The 26,902-nt window shown below is 42.9% G+C and overlaps 2 protein-coding genes across 9 annotated transcripts in view; one reads left to right on the top strand and one right to left on the bottom strand.

Moving 5' to 3' along the window:
• The window catches only part of LOC131952270 (epidermal growth factor receptor kinase substrate 8), a 65,390-nt gene extending 51,404 nt beyond the window's left edge, over positions 1–13,986 (top strand). For all 8 annotated transcript variants that reach the window (XM_059314865.1, XM_059314871.1, XM_059314870.1 and 5 more), the window contains 9 exons: positions 1,373–1,489; positions 2,248–2,323; positions 2,696–2,791; positions 5,155–5,287; positions 10,859–11,365; positions 11,795–11,933; positions 12,358–12,493; positions 13,093–13,204; positions 13,665–13,986. In XM_059314865.1, coding sequence (XP_059170848.1) covers positions 1,373–1,489; positions 2,248–2,323; positions 2,696–2,791; positions 5,155–5,287; positions 10,859–11,365; positions 11,795–11,933; positions 12,358–12,493; positions 13,093–13,204; positions 13,665–13,750 — 1,402 coding nt within the window. In that variant the 3' untranslated portion in view covers positions 13,751–13,986. The remainder of the gene's footprint in view (positions 1–1,372; positions 1,490–2,247; positions 2,324–2,695; positions 2,792–5,154; positions 5,288–10,858; positions 11,366–11,794; positions 11,934–12,357; positions 12,494–13,092; positions 13,205–13,664) is intronic.
• A 10,257-nt stretch (positions 13,987–24,243) lies between these two features.
• LOC131952294 (uncharacterized) lies at positions 24,244–26,634 on the bottom strand. Its single transcript, XM_059314901.1, has one exon. It carries the CDS (start codon positions 26,632–26,634, stop codon positions 24,244–24,246), a length of 2,391 nt encoding a protein of 796 aa, XP_059170884.1.
• Between the last annotated feature and the right edge of the window lie 268 nt (positions 26,635–26,902).

Here is a 26,902-nt window from a genome sequence, read left to right as displayed (position 1 = left end):
GCTCAAGTCATGGCATACACATACCTGCTCAAGTCATATCCTACACAAACTTGCTGAAGTCATGGCATACACAAACTTGCTCAAGTCATGACATACACAAACTTGCTCAAGTCATGGCCTACACAAACTTGCTCAAGTCATGGCATACACATACCTGCTCAAGTCATGGCATACACAAACTTGCTCAAGTCATATCCTACACAAACTTGCTCAAGTCATGGCCTACACAAACTTGCTCAAGTCATGGCATACACATACCTGCTCAAGTCATGACATACACAAACTTGCTCAAGTCATGGCCTACACAAACTTGCTCAAGTCATGGCATACACATACCTGCTCAAGTCATGGCCTACACAAACTTGCTCAAGTCATGGCATACACAAACTTGCTCAAGTCATGGCATACACATACCTGCTCAAGTCATGACATACACAAACTTGCTCAAGTCATGGCATACACAAACTTGCTCAAGTCATGGCATACACATACCTGCTCAAGTCATGACATACACAAACTTGCTCAAGTCATGGCCTACACAAACTTGCTCAAGTCATGGCATACACATACCTGCTCAAGTCATGGCATACACAAACTTGCTCAAGTCATGGCATACACAAACTTGCTCAAGTCATGGCCTACATTCTCTCCCCAACTGAACCTTGCTGCATTGCTACTTCCTAATGAAAATATTTTGTTTGTATATGCTCACAAGTCACCAAGCTTCAGCTGCCATTTTGTCCTTCTAGTCTGTATAACAACCTTGTTGTATGTTTGTCACTCAGTGGAGTAATCTAAAGTTATTTTGATCATTCTCTAGAGAATAGTTTGATTTAAATCTCCTGTCTTTAAAGTCTACCTGTAAAGTTTGTTGAAGCTTTCATGTTATCTGCTAGAGGCTCAAACTTTGACCTAGCCAGAGTTAACTTCTCTTTAGTTCAGATAGTTCATAATGCTTATACACATTTGATAGCTTTTTTTTTTTAAATTTATTTCAATTAATAATATATCCTTTGAAATTTATAACCCTTTTTGTTTTATTAATTTGGCTATTTTAAATAATTTTTTTAAAACTTTTAACCTCATTTTACTTAAAAATGTTTTATTTTTGTTATTTAGAATTAATGTTTCAATAAAGTGCTAATTTTTATGTGTGTACAACCTCATTTCATTTTTATATTCATTTAAATAAACTATGGTTTTAAAGTTAAGTAACACAATCTTTGGTATATATTACTTTAAAATTAAGCTTTAATTTATTTATTTTTATTTTACTTTATTAATACTAATTTTAAGCAGAATAAGTTTTTAAAAAGAAAAATCTATTGTTTAAAGCTGCGACAATGTTTGAATGTGTAAAAACTTTTGACAGAAATGTGAGGCCTGACATTCCTAAAATGGTGGAGAGAGAGCCACACAGGGGACCCATGTCTCGGCAAGATGAAAACGCTGCTTATTATGACGAGCTCCGGCGTAATGGAGACACTCAGTGAGTTGAACTTTGTAACTGTACCAACTGACCAACTGGTAACACTTGGTCAACTGACCAACTGGTTACACTTGGGCAACTGACCAACTGGTAACACTTGGTCAACTGGTAACACTTGGTCAACTGACCAACTGGTAACACTTGGTCAACTGGTAACACTTGGTCAACTGACCAACTGGTAACACTTGGTCAACTGGTAACACTTGGTCAACTGACCAACTGGTAACACTTGGTCAACTGACCAACTGGTAACACTTGGTCAACTGGTAACACTTGGTCAACTGACCAACTGGTAACACTTGGTCAACTGGTAACACTTGGTCAACTGGTAACACTTGGTCAACTGACCAACTGGTAACACTTGGTCAACTGGTAACACTTGGTCAACTGGTAACACTTGGTCAACTGACCAACTGGTAACACTTGGTCAACTGACCAACTGGTAACACTTGGTCAACTGGTAACACTTGGTCAACTGGTAACACTTGGTCAACTGACCAACTGGTAACACTTGGCCCACTGGTAACACTTGGTCAACTCACTATTTAACCTCTCTCCTTTCTTTGACCTAACGATCCTCTAAAGTGTTATCACACTCAGGTTTTTAAAGTATAATTTACTCTTTTATATGTTCCAGTTTTCATCTTTTTTGCCCTTTATAAAATAGAGACAAAAAATGCTGTCTCAATTTCTTTACACACCCTCCCCCTCTATGCCCAGTAAATGGCTGACCAAACAAGCACGTAATATTTCCACAGAATTTACGAAGCTGTTCATGACAGACCTGGTAAAAACCCCAAAGAACTTTCAGTCCAGAAAGGTGACGTCTTGCAGGTATGTATTACACCATCAACTACATCAAGTTTAGCTCTGTCCATCAAGTTTAGCTCTGTCCATCAAGTTTAGCTCTGTCCACCAAGTTTAGCTCTGTCCATCAAGTTTAGCTCTGTCCATCAAGTTTAGCTCTGTCCATCAAGTTTAGCTCTGTCCATCAAGTTTAGCTCTGTCCATCAAGTTTAGCTCTGTCCATCAAGTTTAGCTCTGTCCATCAAGTTTAGCTCTGTCCATCAATATAAGTTATGTCCACAATGTTTAGCTCTATCCTTACAGTTCTTAAGCTTTGTTCATTATGTTGACCTTGTTCCATCACTTTGACCCCTGTCCATCATGTTGACCCCTGTCCATCATGTTAAACTGTACCCCCAGGTCTTAGACAGCAGTAAAAACTGGTGGAAGCTGAGAAACTACAAGGGAGAGGTCGGCTTCGCCCCATACACAATACTGAAACAGCTGCAAGGAGAGGTTGGTTGGTAGAGCATTCAGCCCTACTTTTGTTTGAATCCTATTTTGTTTGAAACCTTTAGAAAACAGTTTTTGCTTATGAGCTTATAGCAGAAAATAGATACAAACTATTTTCAATTTTTTTATTTCTGATATTTTAAATCTCAGTAAAATAGATTTATTTTTAAAATTAGATTTTAAAGTTACTTATTTAATAACATAGAGACATAAAATGAAATACTTATTTTTACAATAATAGAAAAAAATGTTTTTCATTTTTTTTGTTAATTGAAAACAAAAAAAGGACTATAAACCAATTATTGATCTTGTTTTTTTTTTTACTTTATCGCCTATTTGCTATGATTTAGTTACTAGCGTCTATTTTTTACAATTAAAAAAAAGCAATGCATGTGTGATTCTTTATTTATCTTTAAACGGAAGAAAGTTTTAAAAAGTAGATTTTAAAACAACTAACACATTTGTGAGGGCTAAACTAACATAGCATGACAGCAAAACTTACAATTGCTTTTTCCGCTTCAAGTGTGATTTTTTGAAAACCATTTGATGGATTCAATGCCACAGTTTTACTGTTGCTATAAATAAATGTGTCTTACAACACTTCTCCAGTTTAATTGAATGTGTAAAATGGAATGAAGGCAGACAGCAGGCATTAGCTGGATGCCTACAGCTAATAACAAAAGAAAGCTTTGCCATGAATAACCTTGTGCATAATTTGAATCCTTTTCTTCTACAGGGATTTAACTGAACCTGATGTTTCTCATATAGACATAAACACTACACTCATTAGGTAAACAACCATCTATTACAGGGAGATAACTTTGATGTTGTCAGTTCTTTATTTTCTACAGCTTACAAGGGTGATGGTCTGCTCAATTCTTCAGACAATTTCCAATGTTGCTTCCTTTACAGTTAATGCTATCTTAGGTTTCATAGACATGTCTTTGTCTAGTCTTCAACTAAAAAACTAAATGCAAAACTTTTGAGTTGGTTTTTATATACTTTTCACAAATATTCATCAACTCATGATTAAAATCCTTTAAAATTAAACTATGGTGGTGTGTAGATTGTAGTGTGCTAATTATTAAAAGTTAATTTATGTGCCCTAATGTCTTGTTGGTTTCCACATAATATTCAAATCCAAACAAAAGCAACATTGGTAAACTTGCCTGTAGATGTTTGAATATTTCAGTTTCCTGTCTAACCTAGAGAAGCATGGGAATGTTCTGTAACTCTCCAGTTCTCTCATTTTTTTCTCTCCAACACTTGGGCACATTAGAGGCTGTCATAACACTGCACTCTTTTTTTTTTTGTTGAATCAAAACTTTAGATTAGTCAGTGGATGAGGTTGTGTAATTTTATAGTCAGGATCTACATCTACACTACATGGCCTGTCTATATGACCTCCACAGCTGACAAACACTAGCTACTCAGAGCATGACAGAATTTATGCATACAGTAAAGAACCATATTTAAATGCACCATAGCATACATTGCACAGAAGTCAGTGTATTTGTTATAAACTAATTTATAAACTCTGCACATATACAATAGGTTATATCAGATGAATTTGTCATTTAAATCTGTCTAGGTTTCTGGTGTTTTCTGTTCAGTTATATTTATATTAGGTTAAATTGTGTCTTAATGTGCACCAATATATCCCCTGGTCAAAAACGTAACAAACATTACGCTTGCACTCATATATTACCGCTGTTGTTTGCTTGTATTACTTTAGTTAACAAATCTCTAAATGTTATGTTGTTAACATTCTTAACAAGCTAACATAATATAGCTTATTGTCAACTTAAAATAATTTACTCATCATTTTAATGATTTTAAATTTAGATTAGGATATCAGCAGGTTTGTGGTTCTCAAATTTAAATACCTCTACCCTTGATTGGTGGGCATGTATTGAAGAAATTAAATTACCATAAAAATAAGCAAACGTGCAAGATTTTAACAGTCTAACCTGCCTTACATATATGTCATTCATTCAACTTCATGGTGGCATGTTTTTTTATAATTATTTAACAGTATAAACAGCAATATATAAGGTGTGATAATTTATATCTAATCAAAATGTGATATAAAGTCTGTTAATTACAACCCATTATTTTATAATTAGTGTTTTCATTATTGTATTAAATTTTAGAATTTAATTTTAAATTTATTGTGTTTAATTTATTTTATAATTACATTTTAATATAAATAAATCTTTTTCATAAAACAGAAAAATCAGGTTATTTTTATTCTTTAAAAAATGTCATTAAAAATTGAACTGAACGCAACTATCCAGATAATTAACCCCTACCTGATTACATCCAACCATCGAGATGATTAACCCCTGACCTGATTACGTCCACAGTTGCCAGACAAGTTAGGACGAGCTGACCATCTGCTGGACAGTCTACAGATACACAACACAGCAGGACCCCCATCCAGGACCACCAACTCTGAAGCCTCTTACCAACACGACCTGACCACAGCACACCTGGGAGGTGAAATCAAATATTTCTGATTGACCTCCCACCACATTGACCTACATTTACCTGCCCACCTGTTGATCCAAGCTTATCACCTGCGCTCTTTTACCTGTTCCAGTTTTGTTGATGTTATTCAAATGTGCATAGTAATTATTAGATACTAAAAAAATGTCCTTAATTAATTACACACTAATTAAGCTGTGAACTGGACACTGATTCCTGACAAGTTGTTGACCTACATTCCACCTGTGTTGAATATTTGTTGGTGTGAAAGTTGCTGTCTAATCTTGTCTGTTCTTTCTTTTATTGACTTAATATTTGTATGGAGTTACTTCCATAGCTGCAGCTATTCCTGTAGCTAGCTTCAACAATTCCTGTAGCTAGCTGCAGCTATTCCTATTCAGCAATTAGCTAGATTCAGTCTTTGAGTGGAATTACATTTTGCTCTTGTTTATACTCTACCAATTACATTGGAAAAAGAACAAGGGGTTTACATATAGAAGAAAATGTCTATTGAATGTTAAAATTATTCTTGATTCTCATTGTGATTAGCATTTCTCTTTTCCCAATGATTACAAAAAGTCAACAGGAAGTTGACATCACATGACCTTCTATTTATAGTCTCTGTGTTGTGAGGACCATCATCAATCTGTATACCTGCAATAAATCATATACCATACTCATACTTTCAATAGTGCCTATATTTATATACATATTTATTTTTTTATAAATAAAGCTTTGTATTGACAACTGCAAACATTTTGCAGTCATTTGTAATGTTTTCTTGTGCACTGAGAACCACAATTTCATTTCAAAATTTGCTCTCCCATCACCTGTTTTCTGGGACATGTAGGGGTTTCTTTGTTCCAAAGTTTCTGTTTTGTTTTCACCTACCTCATCTGCTCATCTTGTATCATTTGATTCTTTTGGGGTTTGTTATCTTCTGTTTTTTTTATCATATCTTCAAAGGTATTAGATCAAATGTTGACATTGTTTATGTGAAATATGATTAATATTACTGTAAGTTGTTCATTATGTTCACACTCTGTGTGAATACAAATTGGAAAACTGTTACAACAATAGGACACCAAACTTTGAATCACTCATCCACAGGCTGTGTGATTCACTCAACTTGGGCAGAATGATTCACTCAACTTGGGCAGAATGATTCACTCAACTTGGGCAGAATGATTCACTCAACTTGGGCAGAATGATTCACTCAACTTGGGCAGAATGATTCACTCAACTTGGGCAGAATGATTCACTCAACTTGGGCAGAATGATTCACTCAACTTGGGCAGAATGATTCACTCAACTTGGGCAGAATGATTCACTCAACTTGGGCAGAATGATTCACTCAACTTGGGCAGAATGATTCACTCAACTTACGTTGTGTGATTCACTCAACCTGGGCTGTGTGATTCACTCAACTTGGGCAGAATGATTCACTCAACTTGGGCAGAATGATTCACTCAACTTGGGCAGAATGATTCACTCAACTTACGTTGTGTGATTCACTCAACCTGGGCTGTGTGATTCACTCAACTTGAGTTGTGTGATTCACTCAACTAGGGCTGTGTGATTCACTCAAGTTGGGCTGTGTGATTCACTCAACCTGGGATGTGTGATTCACTCAACTTGAGTTGTGTGATTCACTCAACTAGGGCTGTGTGATTCATTCAACTTGGGCTGTGTGATTCACTCAACTTGAGTTGTGTGATTCACTCAACTTGGGCTGTGTGATTCACTCAACTTGGGCTGTGTGATTCACTCAACTTGAGTTGTGTGATTCACTCAACTTGAGTTGTGTGATTCACTTAACTTGAGTTGTGTGATTCATTCAACTTGGGCTGTGTGATTCACTCAACTTGGGCTGTGTGATTCACTCAACTTGAGTTGTGTGATTCACTCAACTTGAGTTGTGTGATTCACTCAACTTGAGTTGTGTGATTCACTCAACTTGAGTTGTGTGATTCACTCAACTTGGGCTGTGTGATTCACTCAACTTGGGCTGTGTTATTCACTCAACTTGGGCTGTGTTATTCACTCAACTTGGGCTGTGTGATTCACTCAAGCTGGGCTGTGTGGTTCACTCAAGCTGGGCTGTGTGATTCACTCAACTTGAGTTGTGTGATTCACTTAACTTGAGTTGTGTGATTCATTCAACTTGGGCTGTGTGATTCACTCAACTTGGGCTGTGTGATTCACTCAACTTGGGCTGTGTGATTCACTCAACTTGGGCTGTGTGATTCACTCAACTTGAGTTGTGTGATTCACTCAACTTGAGTTGTGTGATTCACTTAACTTGAGTTGTGTGATTCATTCAACTTGGGCTGTGTGATTCACTCAACTTGGGCTGTGTGATTCACTCAACTTGTGTGATTCATCAGACCCAATGGGCCGACATGATTTGTTGCTAGAGTTGAGAAATAAAACCCAGGATTTATTTGTTATAAGTTTAAATTTTTTGTGTTCAATTATAATCCTATATCTCCCAGTGGCTGAGTTGTTTTTTTTTAAAATCACATTTCAAACATTTGTATCCCATAATTGTTTTTTTTTATACTCACCTCTAAAGTTGTTAATTATAAATACTGCTTTTAAGAAGTAAAAACTGAAGAAGAAAAATGTCAACAAACTGAGAAAACAACATAGCCACTGCAATATTTTGATATAACTTGTACTTATATTTCTAACCCTCCTCCACCCATTGATTAAGTCATCCCAATTGTTACGTCATATATTTGCTTGTACATACATTGAAAGTTTATCAAATAAAATATTTAACCTTATACTAGAGAAGATGATGTCAGCTATTTATTTACTTCTGCTTCTATGTAAACAACAGAATGGCTGCAACATTTACTGTAAATATACATTTTAGGTTGACTTTGTCTGAACCTTGTATTTTCATGTCTATAGGTTTAATGCCTGGGTTGTGTCCCTTTGTGGAATATATTTATTTATTCAGGATAGAAAACCAAAATCAAAAGTTGTTTTTTCTCCTTTATTTCTTGTATCTGCTAAGACCTAGACTAATGAAAGAAGATTAATGAATAGATAACTCTTGCTCCGCACTGCTTCTATGCGGCAGTGTTTATTTCAGTTCAGATGACAAACACATTTTCTTTGAATATATTTTTAAATATGCCTCTACCTAAAATTAAAATATTTGAAAGGTAAAGGTAGTGAAAATTTTTTAAATAATTAAATAATTTAAGTCTATTTTTCCTTCTCTCTCTCCCCCCCCCCCCCCCCCCCCCCCCCCCTCAACCGTCAATCCATCCAAGTATTGTAAAATAAAAGACTTTTCTAGGCCAGCATGAGGATGTATCTAAGAAGAATTATAAAATAGTTTATTGGTAACATTAGTAATGATTTGAAATGTATAGATGAAGTCATTGGGAGTATAGTTTATAGATCTATGTGGACATCCAGCTGTCAGGGTTGATAACAGCTTTAAATAGGTTTGTAACTTGCCATTAGCATAATACAAATATAGAACATTAGACAGGAGCTAATGTAAGTCAGGAGCTAATGTTAAAGATGGGACTTTTGTTATCCATTTAAATGGGATAAATTAAATTGTTACTGGTATACCATTTAATAGTGAAATATATAAAGTTTTTAATTGAAGGAGCCTTATCTGTTTTGTCAGTTAAAATATTTGGTAATAAACTCATTGTTTTTATTTACTCAATCTGTGTGCCCGTTTTTTGTTATGCGTGTATGTGTGACCTTTAACCTACGACCATTTTGTTTTGCCTACCTCACCATTACCTCACTGCATGTTTAACCAGTTGCCCCTGTTAGCTGGTTGCCTGTCATGAGTCAAAATGTCAATACTCTAGGGGGTCAAAAGATGTAACATTTTCTAGATACACTCAGCCCAAATAGGTACCCAGTATGTGCTGTCTGGTGTTATGGAGCCTGCCTCCATGTTATAAAACATGAATAAAGGGTATGCTCTCTGCCATATGGGTTCACTAATGAAAAATACTGAAGATAGTGTAGACCACAAACTTTACCAGCAATAGCAGAAGGTAAGAATATATACCCAACCTCGAAGAAAATGTCATTTATTTTTTAAAGGTAAGGCAGGTAGGCCGACTGCCCAGTTTATAATAAAAATTATTCCCCCACCCCAAAAAACAATATTTCAAGTGCCCCCCCCCCCCCCCCCCGACCATTGGAGAGAAAAGTGTGAAAGAAACGCTGATCTCGAATACATTAAGCCTATAGCCTACAAGATGCTTTGGTTACAATCTACTCAGTGTGGCCGAACCAAACAGCAGGCAGTCGAAAATCGGGTGGGTTAGTTCTGTTGGTCAGAAGTTGTATCTTGTGCCAGCAATGTCTTTAGCAATCGATTTATTTGGCTCCTATTTGTTTTGTTTTTTACATATTGACCAGGAAATACATAGGCCTACTTGTGGTAAGCCTATAAACTTTGAGATATGCAGCCTATAAGGTCTGCAACACTGACGGGCGTTCACACGAAGCAATAAAATCTATATCTACATTGGTTGTGAGACTCATTCTCCTAACTTTAACTTGCTCAAATTTCATTTTTAAACTAAAGTTAAAATTCAATAAATGATGAACTACTGCTAAAGGATAAAGTAGTCGCGGGTTATTTTTTTTGTCAAAATAATGTATGGTTACAATAATAATACTTAAAGATGAGTGGGATAATATGTCAAATAACGTAAAGTCTGCCGTCACCCAAATGGCAGAATAGATCTATGCTCACCCCCACATGTCGGGGTACGTGAGTTCTAATCCAGGGTGAACCATCACACGAAAAATATTTGCTCAAGTAAAGCTACCTGCTCGTCCTCGTTTACGTTGTTTTTTTTCCTACTATTTCCTTATACATAATGTTAACATTGATAAAACGTACATAAAACTGTTTGTAATAAAAGCATATGATAAGAAAATAAACATGATTAATTGTATAAATCCATTAGTTACTCAACTTGAGAGCTTTAGCTAATTAAACTACAATGTAAAACCTAAAGAAACATGTTTAAATCATTGTTTTATTTTATTAAACTGTAAAAATGATCACGCAATAAGTAGTTAGGTTTGACCCCAATAACCCGAGTCTTTAATTACATGTCAAAGGTCAAATCACTTGGATACACCTGCTTGAATCACAATAGTCTTATATTTTTTATCCACAGCTTATAATTTAATCCTGATATGTAACCAGTGATTATATTTTAATCCCTGCCACCAATATCCTATAACCAAAGTTCCCACAAAATAGCGTCCACATCTGATGTAACATTCCCCAAGATTTTCATGAACACCTGACTTCTTTCCACCACCGTGCTATTTTTCCCTTTTTGCGAATTTCTTTAGTAATTTGAATTTTGTATTGTCATCGGATATAGATACACGTACCTTCAGAACAAACAATTGTTCATGTGTTGGCAATAGACCTCAAACTTGCAATAGGAGATTATATGGCCTTGTAATATCTTATAGTCTGAGTGTAGGGGAGGGAAGTCTAGACACCCCAGGAGCAACATATGACGTGTTGATCGTGAGCACTTGGTAAACTGTGTGCTCTATTTCCAGGCCCCGCGCACCAGGAGCTCCGTGAAGAGGCGTCTCCTCCAGCGGGTCACGACTCGTACCTAGGGCACCCACCCCCACTCAGAGCAACAGCCCCGCACCTGAGGAGAAAGGAATCTGTTCCCGCCTTAAGGTACTCAGCCACGATGTACCCACCCCAGCAGACGACACCACGTGAACAGTTCTCGCCTTACCCCCCTCGGGGCGCCCAGACGCCCCAAGCCCAGTCGACGCCAACTCAACAAAAGAGGATATCATTCAGCCAGCATCAGCCTGCAACCAATCAAAGAGCCGCTTCCTTCAAGTCTAGCAGCGAGCAAGTGACGTCATTTTCCTACCCAGATTCGCCTGTACGCTTTAGACAACAATCGCCGACATACCCGCAGCAACTGAGAGGTGTTTCAACAAAACAGGACCCACCCCCATCCTACTCTCTGTCGTCTGTCCAGCCACCCCACCATGCATCTAGTCTAGAGGAAGACAAATACGACTTGGATATGCGACAAAGAGGTACGTAAGGTCAAGGATCCACAGCCTCACGAATGATTTCAGCGGCAAATTTTTAGTTTAGTCCCGGTAAAATTTTCTTTTCTTTTTTTACATCCTATTTTAGCCTGTTCCTGAGTATTTTATTAAATCAGTTCATGATAATTAACATTAAAAAGTTTAATTAATTAATGATTAATTAACGTTCTCTCATTTTTTCTTCTCTTAACAAAACGTTTTTTCTTGTCCGTACAACTTGAAACGTTTTGATTTCATATTACTACTTCCCCCCTCCCCCTTACAGTCATGCACAAGTTGTGTACATTATTGTAACAATGTGTTTATATTCAATTCTAATATAGTTATGTGAAGCATTGTTTTCTCTATAAAGATAGCTGTTTAATCATTTTCTATGTTGTTCGTAGTTAGAAACAAAATGTGTATTGTTCGTAGGACGAAGCAAAGACCACATGAGTGAAATACACTCTAGGGTTACGCGTGGCGCCCGCTCAAGTGACGTCATCAAACTAACGGAAAACTCGAGAGCGGAAGACGTGGAAACCTGGCTGGCACAAAAGGGATTCAGTGAGGTGTAAGTCAGGTGTCATGTCAGGTGTCATGTCAGGTGTCATCTCAGATGTCATGTAAGATGTCATGTCAGATGTCATTCTATGTCAGGTGTCATGTCTGGTGTCATGTCAGGTGTCATTCTATGTTAGGTGTCATTTCAGGTTTCATGTCATGTCAGGTGTCATGTCAGGTATCTCAGTCATGTCAGGTTACGTCAGGCGTCTTGTCATGTCAGATGTCATATCAGATGTCATGTCAGTCAGATGTCACGTCAGGTGTCATGTCGGGTGTCATGTCAGGTTTCGTGTCAGATGTAAGTCAGGTGTCATGTCCTGCCAGGTGCCGTGTCATGTCAGGTTTTATGTCAGGTCATGTCATGTGTCATTTCAGGTTTCATGTCAGTTATTTTAGTCTAACTTTAGGTTGACATTTGAATCCCCCCACAGAGCCCGCGAGGCGTTGGCCGGATACACGGGATGGGACCTGTTCCAGCTCCGTCTGAGTGACGTCAAACGTCTGCTGAGTCATGACGAGGCTATCCGTCTGGACGGCCTGATCCTCCTGCAGAAAAACACGTCTGGGGTGAGCAGGGTGGGTGGGCTTCGTCAGTCATGGGGTGGGCTTTGTCAGTCATGGGGTGAGCAGAGTGGGTGGGCTTCGTCAGTCATGGGGTGAGCAGGGTGGGTGGGCTTCGTCAGTCATGGGGTGGGCTTCTTCAGTCATGGGGTGAGCAGAGTGGGTGGGCTTTGTCAGTCATAGGGTGAGCGGAGTGGGTGGGCTTAGCCAGTCATGGGGTGGGCTTTGTCAGTCATGGTGTGGGCTTCGTCAGTAATGGGAGGGGCTTTGTCAGTCATAGGATGGGCTTAAAGAGTCAGTGTTGGGATTGACTTAGAGTCATTTTATGAATGTTTAAACATGAGTTTCACTTTAAAATATTGTACTTATATGAGCATGGTGCTTGCGATAGTCTATTGTTTGTTGTGTTATTTAAATGTTTGAACTGCTCGGACCACCCGGGTGAAAATCTGGTACGTTTGTACCATGCATGTAACAAGTTGCTAATTTGATACATTTCTACCATGCATGTAACAAGTTGCTAATTTGATACATTTGTACCGTACATGTAACAAGTTGCTAATTTGATACATTTGTACCATGTATGTCTCCAATTTGTCTGCCAGTACAGCACACGATCAGCCAAAGAACTCAATGACATCCTGGAGAAGCGGAAGAGCCAGATGAGAGAGGAAGACGACAGCAGACAGCAGATCCGTTGGCACGACCAGGATAACGGTCTGTACTTTGGTACCTGCAGACTTGCAGGTTTTTAAAAAACTTTTAATGTAAAGAACAGTCGTTGCGACGACATTGGTAAAAGAACATATTTTCAGTATAAATTATATTTAATTGGGGGGGGGGGGGGCGGTAGACGTGTTTCGATGCCCGGAAGAAACTGTTTTATAATTTCCACTATTTTGTAAATTTTACGCTGTTAATATCAGTGTTATAAGTGTTTCTTTCGGGCATCTCTCCTGGGAACATTGCCCCCCCCCCTCCTCCCCCCGGACTAAATAAAAGAAATATTATATTTATATAGATAACCATTTTCTGTCCATCCCACCCCTCACCCCCCTGAAGTTTCTAGTGTCCCCTTCCCGTTAGTTACAAGTGCCATCCCCCTCCCGGGATAAATGCCTGAAAGAAACCCTGGCTGTCGAGTAGAAGACATCTAAAACAAGTTTTATGATTTCAGCGAATGTCGGGAGCTGGTCTAGACACAGTCTACGTGATCTCCTTCAGCGGCAGAGAACTCAACTCAGACCAGTCGACGACTTCTGATTGGTTGAAAATTTTGATTGGTTGAAACTTGTGATTGGTTGAAACTTCTGATTGGTTGAAGCTTCTGATTGGTTGACCTGTCTAAGCAGGAGAGAGGTGCTATTTCAATGAAGACAACATGCCGGCAAACATCAATATACAGCGAAATTTCAAAATATATCCTAACGTCAATGAAGAACAAAACGTACATATAACCATACGTCAATATACAATATTTAGCCAAACGTCAATATACAGCTAAACGGCAACATACAAAAAGACGTCAATATACAACATAACGTACTTACAACTACAGGGACCAACTTGTTTTTATCACCTGAAAGGTACAAATCAACTTGATACCATTAAGAGACCGCGCAATTGAAGAATACGAACAAGAACGTTGTTAATATTGTTGTGTCGTTTGCTATTTCCTATAGTATGTTTATTGCTATGCATGTTGTTATTTCCGTATAGTTTTATCTGTTATTTGAAAACACCCACAAATGACGTTGATTAAGCAATATAATTAAAATTAATTGAAATCTGCAGTCGGGCGCTGTATAATAGTGGATACTGATGATCAATTAATTAAATAAATAAAGGAAAAATCGTATAAGATCTAATTAATTATCAAATTAATTCTCAGTGTCGTCAATTGAATGATTTTGCTGAATACTAATCAGAGGCGTAGCGAGGGGGGGGGGGGGCGGGGGGGACGACATATGTCCCCGGGCGCCGACCTTAGGGGGGGGGGCGCCAAATTGAAAGTTTGAAGGGGGTGCAAATGAAAAGTTCGAGGGGGGGTGCAAATCGAAAGTTTGAGGGGGGTGCAAATGAAAAGTTCGGGGGGGGGGGGTGCAAATCGAAAGTTTGTCCCCGGGCGCCGGGAAGTATCGCTACGCCCCTGATACTAATACAGTCTTGTAGTTGGTGTGGGGGTGGGGGTTGCTCTAGAACAAATGTGGTTCCCAAGGTCATGTTATAAATAGATGACCCCTAAAAATGATAACCGTGTACTATTTTTCTTGTTTTAATAAACTTTTTTTTTTAAATCTTGAATATCGGAGTTTTCGGGTTGTGGGGTTGTTGACACGTGTAAGAAAACTACCTCGGTTGTATGTTGGACGTATTATGTAGCCTGCTCGCAAGTGTATGTTGAATGTATTAATTTATGTAGCCTGCTCGCAAGTGTATGTTGAATGTATTATGTAGCCTGCTCGCAAGTGTATGTTGAATGTATTATGTAGCCTGCTCGCAAGTGTATGTTGAATGTATTATGTAGCCTGCTCGCGATTGTATGTTGGACATATTATGTAGCCTGCCCTGCTCGCGGTTGTATGTTGGACATATTATGTAGCCTGCTCGCGATTGTATGTTGGACGCAGGTGCGTAGCGAGGGGGGGGGGGTGCGGACCGCACCGGGTGACACCATTTAGTGGGGGTGACACCAAGGTAAAAAATAGCAAAATATATAGAGAAAAACTCGAGGGGGGGGGGTGCAAATCGAAAGTTTGAGGGTGGCGATGCAAATCGAAAACTTGAGGGGGGGGGTGCAAATCGAAAGTTTGAGGGGGGGGGGGGTGAAAATCCTAAATTTGAAAGTTTGTCCCCGGGAAGGGTCTCTATGCCTCTGGGGGGGGGGGGGTGACACCATTAAGTGCCGCACCGGGTGACACCCGACCTCGCTACGCCACTGGTTGGACGTATTATGTAGCCTGCTCATATGTTTTTGATATGGGACTCCGCGGTATCTCCCAACATATCTATCATGCCCCCCGCTGTGATTGGAACAGCCCATTAATTAGATTCAATGGGTCTTTACCGACCAACATGGAACTCTTGCCAATGTTTGTTTTTTTAAGAAAACAAAACAGCCTAATTTAGACTGTCGTATAGTTTTTAGACCCAACATTCTACAAATTAATCGTTGTATTCTAAATGTTTATACTACCGAAAATAAAATAAAAATTAAAATATTGTTCAAACACCAACAGCTTTACTACTTTCTGTATGTGCACTTTGAAAGACTTAATTTTATTTGTGAACATTGGTAGTCAGTGTAATTAAAGTTTTGGCAACTGTATGTTCCGTCATTTCTTATTTGAAATAATAGGCCATCATATAATTGTTGATCCAACTTTAGTGGGACAACGGGAAAACTACCCCTTTAAAACAGTGTTTCTTCCCCCTCCCCCAAACGAAAGGGAATTTATATAGAAAATATATACTCCTCTTAACAGTGCCCGCTCCCCCCCCCCCCCAAATATTTCAAGTGCCCCCCGTCTTACCTCCCCTCCCCGAATATATATATATATATATATATATATATATATATATATATATATATATATATATATATATATGGTGGACTAAATTAGAAGACGGTGTGTGATGAGGGAGGGGGGGGTTCAGATGGTGGGACGTCACATTTTTGCATTAACAAAAAGTAATGTTAGAACAAAAATTGTAGCCGTTATTTCGCGTTTTAGAAAACTGTTTTAATAAATTGTAATAGGAATTGATTAAAATACTCTGTTTAGAGAGTTCAGACAAGATTTTGGAAAAATATCGATGTTTTAAGAAAAATTCAACTGCAAATTGGGGGGGGGGGGGGGTTGCAGAATGAGGTGTGGCGTCATTTTATGGGGTGGGGAGGTCTGGATTTGTGACGATGTGACGGGGGAGAGGGGGGTATATTAATTATTATTTTAGTTTACTAGATCTAGATTAAATGTAAATAATGCTATATTTTGTATAAAAAAAACAACTTAATTAAAACTAACACTGATGGTACAGTTAATTATCCGCTCAGCTCAGTGGCGTAGGGTAGGGGTGTTAGGTGGGTTATAACCCCCCCCCCCCCCCCCATGGACCATCTGTCAAAAAAAGTCAAAATACCACTGCTACTTTTTTAAATCTATTTTTGAATCAGTAGGTATTACATGTGTAATTGGATATGTATGTTTAGAACAGTCATTTAAAAACTGACGCTGTTTACTCTGAGTTGGTTATTCCCCCCCCCCCACCTCAATTGTGTAGAGCGACAATAATGTCAGAATCATAGCTTTTGAAACGTAAATCTCTGTGAATATTATTTTTGCAATTACCAGTAAAGATGTGTGTGAGCAATACAGTGATTTAACCCATACCTTATCATTATGTTAAAAAATGATCTTTAAAGAACACAAAGTCAGTAGCTTGAAATTCAACAGCCAGCTCTAGATGTATATTAGACAAAGGTCAGTAACCATGCGCACACTAAACCAGGCGTACACTAGAGACATGCTTTACGAGTACATAAAATAATAACGCCAAAACAAAGGTAGAAAATAAGTCATTTAATAGACAGCAGCTTTAAATGACAAAATACTCACATATTTACAATAAACAAAAGCAAATACAATCACAAACAATATGCATTAATAATCAGAAAAATAGAAAAGTTGGGGTCCCGGGGAGCCCCACTGGTCCTAAATAAATAATTGCGGGTATACACGATACATATTCGATGGAGACCAGTGGACCTCCTAAGTTACAGTGAAGTTGATGGCACGCTCCTGCTCGGCAATTCTCTGTAGGAGCTTAGAAGCGTGATGTAGGTAATGTGCGAGTCGAGCCATAAGCTTAGCATTCTTCCATAGATCAGCAATCACGAAACCAGTCTCCGGCCAGGCGAGTCCGAATAGAAGACAGTGACGGGCAAGTGAGTATATGGTCAATTGTCTCAGGTGAGCCCGAACATAAACGGCAGGGAATAGTGCATTTCCCATCAGGAGCATTTACCGAGTAACACAAAAGGGCCCCAGCACGGGCCCGAGCAATGGCAGTCTGCTGGGGACGAGAAAGGCGCCACGAGGGGTCACTATTATGGAAAGGTCGAGGTTGGAAGGAAAAGAGAACACGGTGAGTAGGTAAGTCAGCCCATCTTGCTTGCCACTGGTACCTCAGTGCTTAATGGATAATAAGGTGAGCTGTGGTCGATAGTTTCCGGGGCAGAGAACACAACCGGCACATAATCGAGCACTTTCCGTCAGGGGCATTGACGGAATAGCATAACTGGGCACCAGACCGAGCGCGGGCAATGGCAGTCTGCTGATGGCGAGTGAGCTGCCACCAAGGGTCACTGCTGTGAAAGACCCTTGTTTGATACGAATAGAGAACACGATGTGTCGGTAGATCGGCCCAGCGTGACTGCCACTGGTCGCGCAAGGCCTGGTGAATCATGAGACGTGCAGTGTCGTAAAAGGGAGGGCAAGGTGGAGCACCCTCCTGCCCGTGAAGGGCGGCACCCTGACCAGCTAAACGGTCAGCGATCTCATTTCCCTGAATGCCTATGTGGGATGGAACCCACTGCAGATAAACGGGAACCGACTTCCTACACAAGGACAAGGCTAGAAACCGCACATCAGTAACCAAATCCGACGTAGATCTGTGTGATGGGTTAGCGAGAGCACGAAGCGATGACAAAGAGTCAGTGTGTAAGTAGACAGAGCTGTAGGGGTGAACAGCACAGAGCTGTACAGCCTGTTGAAGAGCAAGGTAGATGGCCGTCAGCTCGGCAGTAAAAATGCTGCCATATACAGGACCGTACAGCTCTGAGTCAGTGAAACCGTCAAAATAAATTCCATACCCACTCAATGTGGAGCATGCAGGGGTTGATCCGTCAGTATAAATGCAGAGTGCATCAACAGTGTAGGAGTCAAGCAGGTGTAGAAAGGATGTCAGCTTATCCTCCTTCGTAGACGGTGAACCAGGTAGCCCTAGCCGGATGGCGGGAAGATCGGGAGGAATGTACGGTGGGTAGGCTGCGTGTTGGCAAATCAGTCTCCGGGAAAAAGGCATGGGTGAGGGGAGCAGACTGAGCAGATACTCGGCCTGCTCCACCCAGGTACGCTTCAGCAACCGCCCCATCAAATGCTCAGACTCCCGCCACCTGTCCACCATCTGGCGCATGGGGTTAACTGGAGGCAGCCGACGATAACGTTCATAAGAAGTTACCATGGCTCGACGGAAAGATAGATCCAGACACTCCACCGAAGCCATGACTGAACACACTAGGTCTGGTGTGTTTCGGCCGAGCCCAGCCACATAACGTACGGCCCGGTGATGCCGAGTGTATACTTCTGAGAGCGTCACCCGATGCTACGAGCATGAGGGGGGCAGAGTAGTCCAATACAGACTTCACTGCAGTGAGGTAGACGGACCGGAGTACTTTGGCAGAGGCACCAGAATCCAGAGTGGCAAGGCGTACCAGCTTACCCCCGTAAGCCTGGTCAAAGCGATGACAGACCGAATTGATGTGCTTCTTCATAAGTAATTTCCGGTCCAAGGTTACCCCGAGCAGTACCGGGTATGCCTCATAGGACAGGCAGGGTGTCTAAATGTCCCGTTAGAGAGAGCGAAAACAGGCAGTACACGGATTTAGAGGGATTCATACGCAACTGCCAAGTCTTACAATAGTCCTGTATTGTGTCCAAGTCTACCTGTAAAGACTGCTGTATTTCAGTAAGGGACGAAGCGGTGCGATGAAGCTTCAGATCATCCGCATACATGAAAGGCGCACAATGTAATTGTGGCAGCAAGTCGTTTACATAGACGAGGAACAAAAGACAAGACAAAGAAGACCCCTGAGGAACGCCCTGTCCCACAGGTAGGTAATTAGAAAAGACATGGTTCACCTTGGTGCGGACACGCCTGTCGGTGAGGAAATCCCGAAGCCAGAAATAAATTCGACCAGTGACCCCCATCCGCTGAAGTTTCAGCAACAAAAGAGAGGGATTAACCCGGTCATAGGCCTTTTCACAGTCAAAAAAGACAGCACCGGTGGCACACTTCTGGATGAAGCCCTCCCGGATGTCCTGGAGAAGTCTTACGACCAAGTCCATCGCCCTGTGACCGGGGGGAAACCCAAACTGGTGTGGGTGCACAAGGTCACGCGTCTCGAAGAAGTAAGACAGTCTGGCATATATCATTCGTTCGACCACCTTGCCAAGACAAGAAGTTAAAGAAATAGGTCTGAAAGATCGTAGGTTCGAGGGATCCTGGCCTTTCTTTAACAAAAGGTGGAGCGTCGCCCGTTTCCAGATTTTGGGAACACGTCCAGCCTCGAGCGTACGATTGGCCAGGTCCAAGAATGACCTCAAGGCGACAGGAGAAAAGTTACGTACCATCTCATAAGTAACAAGGTCCTCCCCGGGCGATTTCCCGAGACGGACCTTGGAGACAGCAGCTTGTAACTCAGAAAGCTGAAAAGGGGTTGAGAAGGTGGCCTCACGAGACACTCTCTCATGATGGAGAGTGACATGAATCGGGAGTCGCTCCGACCTCCCAAGAGATTCATAAAACCTGTTGAGTGCCTGGGCACGGCCGAACTCAGAAAAGATCTTACCAGATTCTGTCTCCAAGGGTGTGTTCAGTTGCTTGGCGGGCCCCGTCCCGCCGAGCCGACGAAGAGTAGAGTAGAGCCGTTTCGAGTCCCTGAGTCCGAGTCTAGATAGGTCCTCCCGAGTACGAGTCCGAAATATAGCTCGCAAGGTCTGGCGAAGCTCACGTCGTAACGAATGATAGTCCTGTAGATTCTTAGGTGTAGGTCAGCGGGTGGCCCTCTTCCGGGCTTGATTCTTGCGGCGACGAAGCCGTTCCAAACGTTGATCCCAGTTGCGCCTCTTACACAGTCCAGAACGAGGTATAGCTTTACGGGCAGAAAACATAATATGAGTGAGGAAGGAAGCATAGGCATCGTCAATGTTCCCGTGGGTAGCGTCATACGTGTCCAGTCTCTCGTCCAAGAGAGTCCTGAACTTGTCCCAATTGGCTTTACGATAAAGGAAACGAGGCAGAACAGCTGGAACATGACGAAAGGCAAGGTCAAGCGTAGTCAGCACTGGAAGGTGGTCCGACCCGATATCGGCCAGCACACGAGTGGTAGAATTAATGAACAGGCGAGGGGTCATAAAAGTCAAATCTGGCCGAGAAGATTCACCGTTACCCTTCCTAAGGAAGGTAGGGGGAGTATCTGGAGACTGAGGGTGGCGCAGGCCGAACTTGTCGATATATCCCTCCACAGCACGACCAACAGCATCCGCTTTAGGGTACCCCCAGCGTTGGGAGCAAGCATTAAAATCACCTGATAGAAGAACGTTCTTGCCAGTTATGCGAGGCAAGGTCACCTTGCCACGACATGGCTGGTAAACACAGTAGATAGAAATCAGGTCCCCTCCGGTTTTAGTCCGAATACCGAGAATGTACGTCGTTGTTCGGGTACAGGGTACCACTTCGACACAGAGAGTTTCCTTGGTAAGTATGGCAACACCGCGACACGGGGTGTCACACGTACACTGTAGTAAGGAGTAACCGGGCACCGTAAAGGTGCTGTCCCTCTCAAGTCTAGTCTCTTGAAGAAGGGCCACATCAACATTCTCCGTAACGAGCAGGTTCTCCAATTCGGTCGAACGAGACCGAAGACCGAGAATGTTGCACTGTAAAATGCGTAACTCGGCCATAACAATAAGATAGGGAGGGAAACCTGCAAAGAAATTACGAAGTCAGGTTAAAGCTCGAATTGACCAGGCTACGTAAAACACGGGACAACGAAATACAGGTATATCAAACTAAGAGGGAAGGAATGTTAGACTTACGTTTAGTAGATAGAACACAGAAATAAATCCGAAGCTAATAAACCGAACTGATAGCAAGCACACACAGATACAACTAAAAGACAGAAACTCAAACACCCATACATATATAGGCAGGAAGGTAAGAAACCAGTGTGAAAACCAAGGTGGTAGCACGTGCCGACCAATTCACGCCAGGTCGAACACATGGAGGAATGCACGCAGGCCAAGATGGTCGCACAGGGCGACCGGCCAAGCACAAAAGAGCCCAGCCCTCAGAGCAATAATAGGCAAATCATGGTGTCTAGTGTCCGCACATGAGTCACAAATGACTAAGGTGGTAGCATGCCACGAGAAAACGAGGCAAAGGCAATCAAAGAAAGTCAACTACGTCATAAGAAAACGGGAAAACGTCATACATGCGAAGTGAGGAGCTCGATTATCAAACGGTCATTATATGTGGACTGACCATCCTCAAATAAGACTTCGTCGGAACAAGAAAAAAAAAATCCGCATCTCTAGTCAAAGAATGAAAAGTTAAGACTTGCGGTCCACTCATTAGCGGTCTATTGGAAAATGAGATGGCTTCCCCAGCCGGCGGTATGGTGCAGGGTGGTGAAAACCACCTACATCAGGGGTCCACGGAACCCCCCACGGGGGGTTAATACGTGATACGCCGGACCCGTTTGAAAATGACAAGTCCCGGAGCATAGACTGTATAATTAAAGCTCGTCTCTCCCACGGGAGGGAACTCTGCCACATGACCGGAAGGTTTGGTAGTAACGGGACACCTCCCGTGCGAGTGGGAGTACTGATTGCCAGTTATGGGGTCAAACCCATAAGGACGCAATAAGAGACCCCAATCAGGTCGCAAAGCTTCAACGCTTTCGTCCCTTCGCACGGGTAAACGCGGCGGTAGTAGATTCACAGGAATCGACTTCCTGCATAAAGAGAGTATCAGGAAATGAACGTCCGTAATCAAGTCCGAGGTAGATCTATGGGAAGGATTGGCCAAAGCTCACAGTGAGGACATGGAGTCAGTATGTAGGTAGACAGAAGTGTAAGGGTGGACAGAAGTATAAGGGTGGACAGAAGTATAAGGGTGGACAGAAGTATAAGGGTGGACAGAAGTATAAGGGTGGACAGAAGTGTAAGGGTGGACAGCACAGAACTGTATTGCACGCTGGAGGGCAAGCTGAATGGCGGTTAACTCGGCGGTAAAAATACTGCCGTAGACAGGGCTACACAGCTCTGAACTGTCGAATCCGTCAAAATAAATGCCATATCCGCTGAGAGTAGAACGTGCAGGGGTTGATCCATCAGATACACAGAGCATCCACATGGTAAGAATCTAAAAGATGTAGGAAAGCAGCTAACTGGTCCTCCTTTGTGCGAGGAGATCCAGGTAAATTAAGTCGAACGGCCGGCAAATCAGGTGAAATATATGGAGGATAAGCGGCATGCTGTTGGATCTGTTTCCTAGAAAAGGGCAACGGGGATGGGAACAGGCTAAGTAAATACTCTTCCTGCTCCACCCAGGTCCGCTTCTGTAAACGTCCCATAAGGTGTTCCGAGTACAGCTATCGGTCTACCATCTGCCGCATAGGATTGGTGGGTGGGAGCCGACGAAACCGCTCGTAACTGGAAACGATGGCGCGGCGAGTGGTTCGATTGAGGCCATAACCGAACAGACAAGGTCCGGTGTGTTACGGCCGAGCCCAGCCACATAACGTACCGCACGGTGATGCCGAGTATACACTTCTTTGAGAGCATCGCCTGATGCCAAGAGTAGGATAGGGGCAGAGTAGTCTAGCACTGACTTAACTGCAGTAAGGTAAACGAACCGGAGGACCTTAGATGAAGCACCAGAATCCAAAGAGGCAAGGCGGACCAGCCTACTCCCATAAGCCTGGTCAAATCGATGGCAAATTGCATTGATATGCTTCTTCATAAGGAGCTTCCGGTCTAAGGTTCACTTTGGTCCTAACACGTCTGTAAGTGAGGAAGTACCTAAGCCAGAAATAGACACGACCAGTGACCCCCAATCTCTGCAACTTTAACAGTAACAGGGAGGGATTGACTCGGTCGTAAGCCTTCTCGCAATAAAAGAAGACAGTGCCTGTACTCTGCTTCTGGATGAAGCCTTCCCGAATGTCCTGGAGAAGTTCTACGACCAAGTCCATCGCCCGGTTTCCGGGGCGAAATCCAAACTGGTGCGGGTGCAAGAGATCACGAGTCTCAAAGAAGTACGAAAGGCGTGCATACACCATTCGCTCGACCACCTTGCCAAGACAGGAAGTGAGGGAAATGGGACGAAAGGATTTCAAATTCGAGGGATCCTGACCTTTCTTAAGCAAGAGATGGATGGTCGCACGTTTCCAAAGCTTAGGAACACGCCCAACTTCGAGCGTCCGATTGGTCAGGTCCAAGAATAGTCGTAGAGCGACTGTAGGAGATTGGTAAGCGACGAAATGGTTCGAGAAGCTGATCCAATAAGAACTCCGCCTGTTCGACCCAAGTCCTACGGTGAAGCCGTTGAAGGAAATGTCCCTGAGCGCGCCACCTGTCCACCATGTCCCTCATCGGATCTCCTACTGGCAGTCGACGAAAAGTTTGCCGCTAATCGGTGAGAGGGGCGGGCCGAGCTCGGAACGCGGTTGCAACCTTCCCGTGGACTGCCCCAGCTATGCGTCCGGGCTTCGCGGCTCGGTGCGCGTCGGCTGGCATTCAACAGTCAACCAGATATATATATATTAAACAATAGTCCCACACAGGCGTACAGTAACACATACGTAGTCTCAGACATGCTTTATGAGAAACAACATGAGAAGTGGTACAGAGCAAAATCTTTTAATAAACCATTAAAACATACATATGCAATACAAGGCACAAATACATCTAACAAGGTAGAGGGTCCTCCTCTCCAGAAGTCACTGGATCAGTAGCATCCTTATAGTCATTAAAAGCCCAACCCCTCCGGGTATAAGCCCGTTGGGGAGTAATGTAAGTGTCCCTATCTTGAGCCCGACCTGTCAACACAACAGGGGCAGAGTCCGTCTGTGAAGTGTTACCCTTCGGATGAACATTGAAAGTCATGGCGCGCTCTTGGGCGGCCCGCTGCTGAAGGAGTTTCGAGGCATGTCGTAGGTAGTGGGCCAGCCTTGCCATGAGTCTCGAGTTCTTCCAGAGATCAGATACCTTGAAACCAGATGTGCCGGCAAGGCGAGTTCGTAATGTCTGTAGGGAAGGACAGGCAAGAATATGGTCGATAGTTTCCAAATCAAATGAACACAGCCGGCAAGCTATAGAGCACTTCCCGTCAGGAGCGTTGATGGAGTAGCATAAGAGGGCACAAAGACCGAGCGCGAGCAACGGCAGTTTGTTGATGGCGAGTGAGCTGCCACCAGGGGTCGCTATTATGAAAGACCCTGGTCTGATAAGAGTACAGGACGCGATGAGTCGGCAGGTCAGCCACCGCGACTGCCATTGATCGCGCAAGGCCTGGTGAATCATGAGACGTGCAGTGTCGTATGAGGAAGGAGGGCATGGTGGGGCACCCTCCTTCCCGTGAAGGGCGGCACCCTGGCCAGCTAGGCGGTAAGCAACCTCATTACCCCGAATTCCAATATGGGAGGGAACCCACTGTAGGTACACTGGCACAGACTTCCTGCATAGGGACAAAGCTAGAAACCGCACATCAGTCACTAAATCAGATGAAGACTTGTGCAGGGGGTTGGCAAGGGCACGAAGTGACGACAAAGAATCTGTATGTAAGTACACAGAGCTGTATGGGTGAACAGCACACAAATGCACGGCCTGTTGAAGAGCGAGGTAAATGGCAGTAAGCTCAGCGGTAAATATGCTACCGTATACAGGACCGTACAGCTCAGAGTCCGTGAATCCGTCAAAATACACTCCATATCCACTCAATGTGGATCTTGCTGGAGTCGAACCGTCCGTGTAAATGCATAACGCATCGACCGTGTAGGAATCTATCAGGTGTAGAAATGATGCCAACTTCTCCTCCTTTGTGGAAGGTGAACCCGGTAACTCCATCCGGATGGCAGGAAGGTCGGGAGGAATGTACGGTGGATAAGCGGCATGCTGACAGATTTGTCTCCGGGAAAAGGGCAAGGGCGAGGGGAACAGACTGAGCAAATACTCAGCCTGCTCGACCCAGGTACGTTTAAGCAGCCGCCCCATCAGGTGCTCCGACTCCCGCCACCTGTCAACCATCTGACGCATGGGGTCCACTGGGGGGAGGCGTCGGTAGCGTTCATAAGAAGTTACCATGGCCCGGCGGAATGACAAATCCAGGGGTTCCACCGAAGCCATGATAGAGCAGACAAGGTCAGGCGAGTTTCGGCCGAGCCCAGCCACATAACGTACGGCCCGGTGATGCCGAGTGTATACTTCTTTGAGAGCGTCACCCGATGCTATGAGCATGATGGGGGCAGAGTAGTCCAAGACCGATTTTACCGCTGTGAGGTAGACGGACCGGAGTACTTTTGCAGATGCACCGGAATCGAGAGTAGCAAGTCGAACCAGCTTACTCCCGTAAGCCTGATCAAAGCGGTGACAGACCGAATTGATGTGTTTCTTCATAAGTAACTTCCGGTCCAAAGTAACCCCGAGCAGAACCGGGTACATCTCATAAGACAGGGTGTCCGAGCCAAGTTTGAGAACCAGTCTATCCAAATGTCCGGTTAAAGACAGGGAGAACAGGCAGTAAACGGATTTAGAGGGATTCATCCGGAGCTGCCAGGTCTTACAATATTCCTGTATGGTGTCCAGGTCTACCTGTAATGACTGCTGAATCTCCAGAAGGGATGAAGCGGTGCGATGAAGCTTCAAATCATCCGCATACACGGAGGGGGCACAATGAAGTTGTGGCAGCAAGTCGTTTACATAGACGAGGAACAGAAGACAAGACAAAGAAGACCCCTGAGGAACGCCCTGTCCCACAGGTAGGTAATTGGAATAGACATGGTTCACCTTGGTGCGGACACGCCTGTCGGTGAGGAAATCCCTCAGCCAAAAGTAGACTCTGCCGGTAACACCCATCCGCTGAAGCTTCAGCAACAACAGTGAGGGATTCACCCGGTCATAGGCCTTTTCGCAGTCGAAAAAGACAGCACCAGTAACACGCTTCTGAATAAAGCCCTCTCTAATGTCCTGGAGGAGTTTAACGACCAAATCCATGGCCCTATGACCGGGACGAAAACCAAACTGGTAGGGGTGCAGAAGGTTCCGCGTCTCAAGGTAGTATGACAGCCTGGCATACACCATCCGTTCGACCACCTTACCGAGACAAGAAGTTAGGGAAATAGGCCGGAAAGAACGAAGGTTCTCGAGGGGTCCTGGCCCTTCTTCAACAAGAGGTGGAGCGTCGCTCGCTTCCAAATCTTTTTGGGACGCGTCCAGCCTCGAGTATCCGATTGGCCAGGTCCAAGAACAATCGCAAAGCAGAAAGAGGGAAACGCACCATCTCATAGGTAACAAGGTCTTCCCCGGGAGACTTCCCGAGGCGGACCTTGGAGACAGCGGCCTGTAACTC

Source organism: Physella acuta, unplaced genomic scaffold (genome assembly GCF_028476545.2).
Source record: "Physella acuta isolate Inbredline_101_S28 unplaced genomic scaffold, ASM2847654v3 ptg000863l, whole genome shotgun sequence".
Lineage (NCBI taxonomy): Eukaryota > Metazoa > Mollusca > Gastropoda > Physidae > Physella > Physella acuta.
This window is presented reverse-complemented; position numbering and strand designations above follow the sequence as displayed.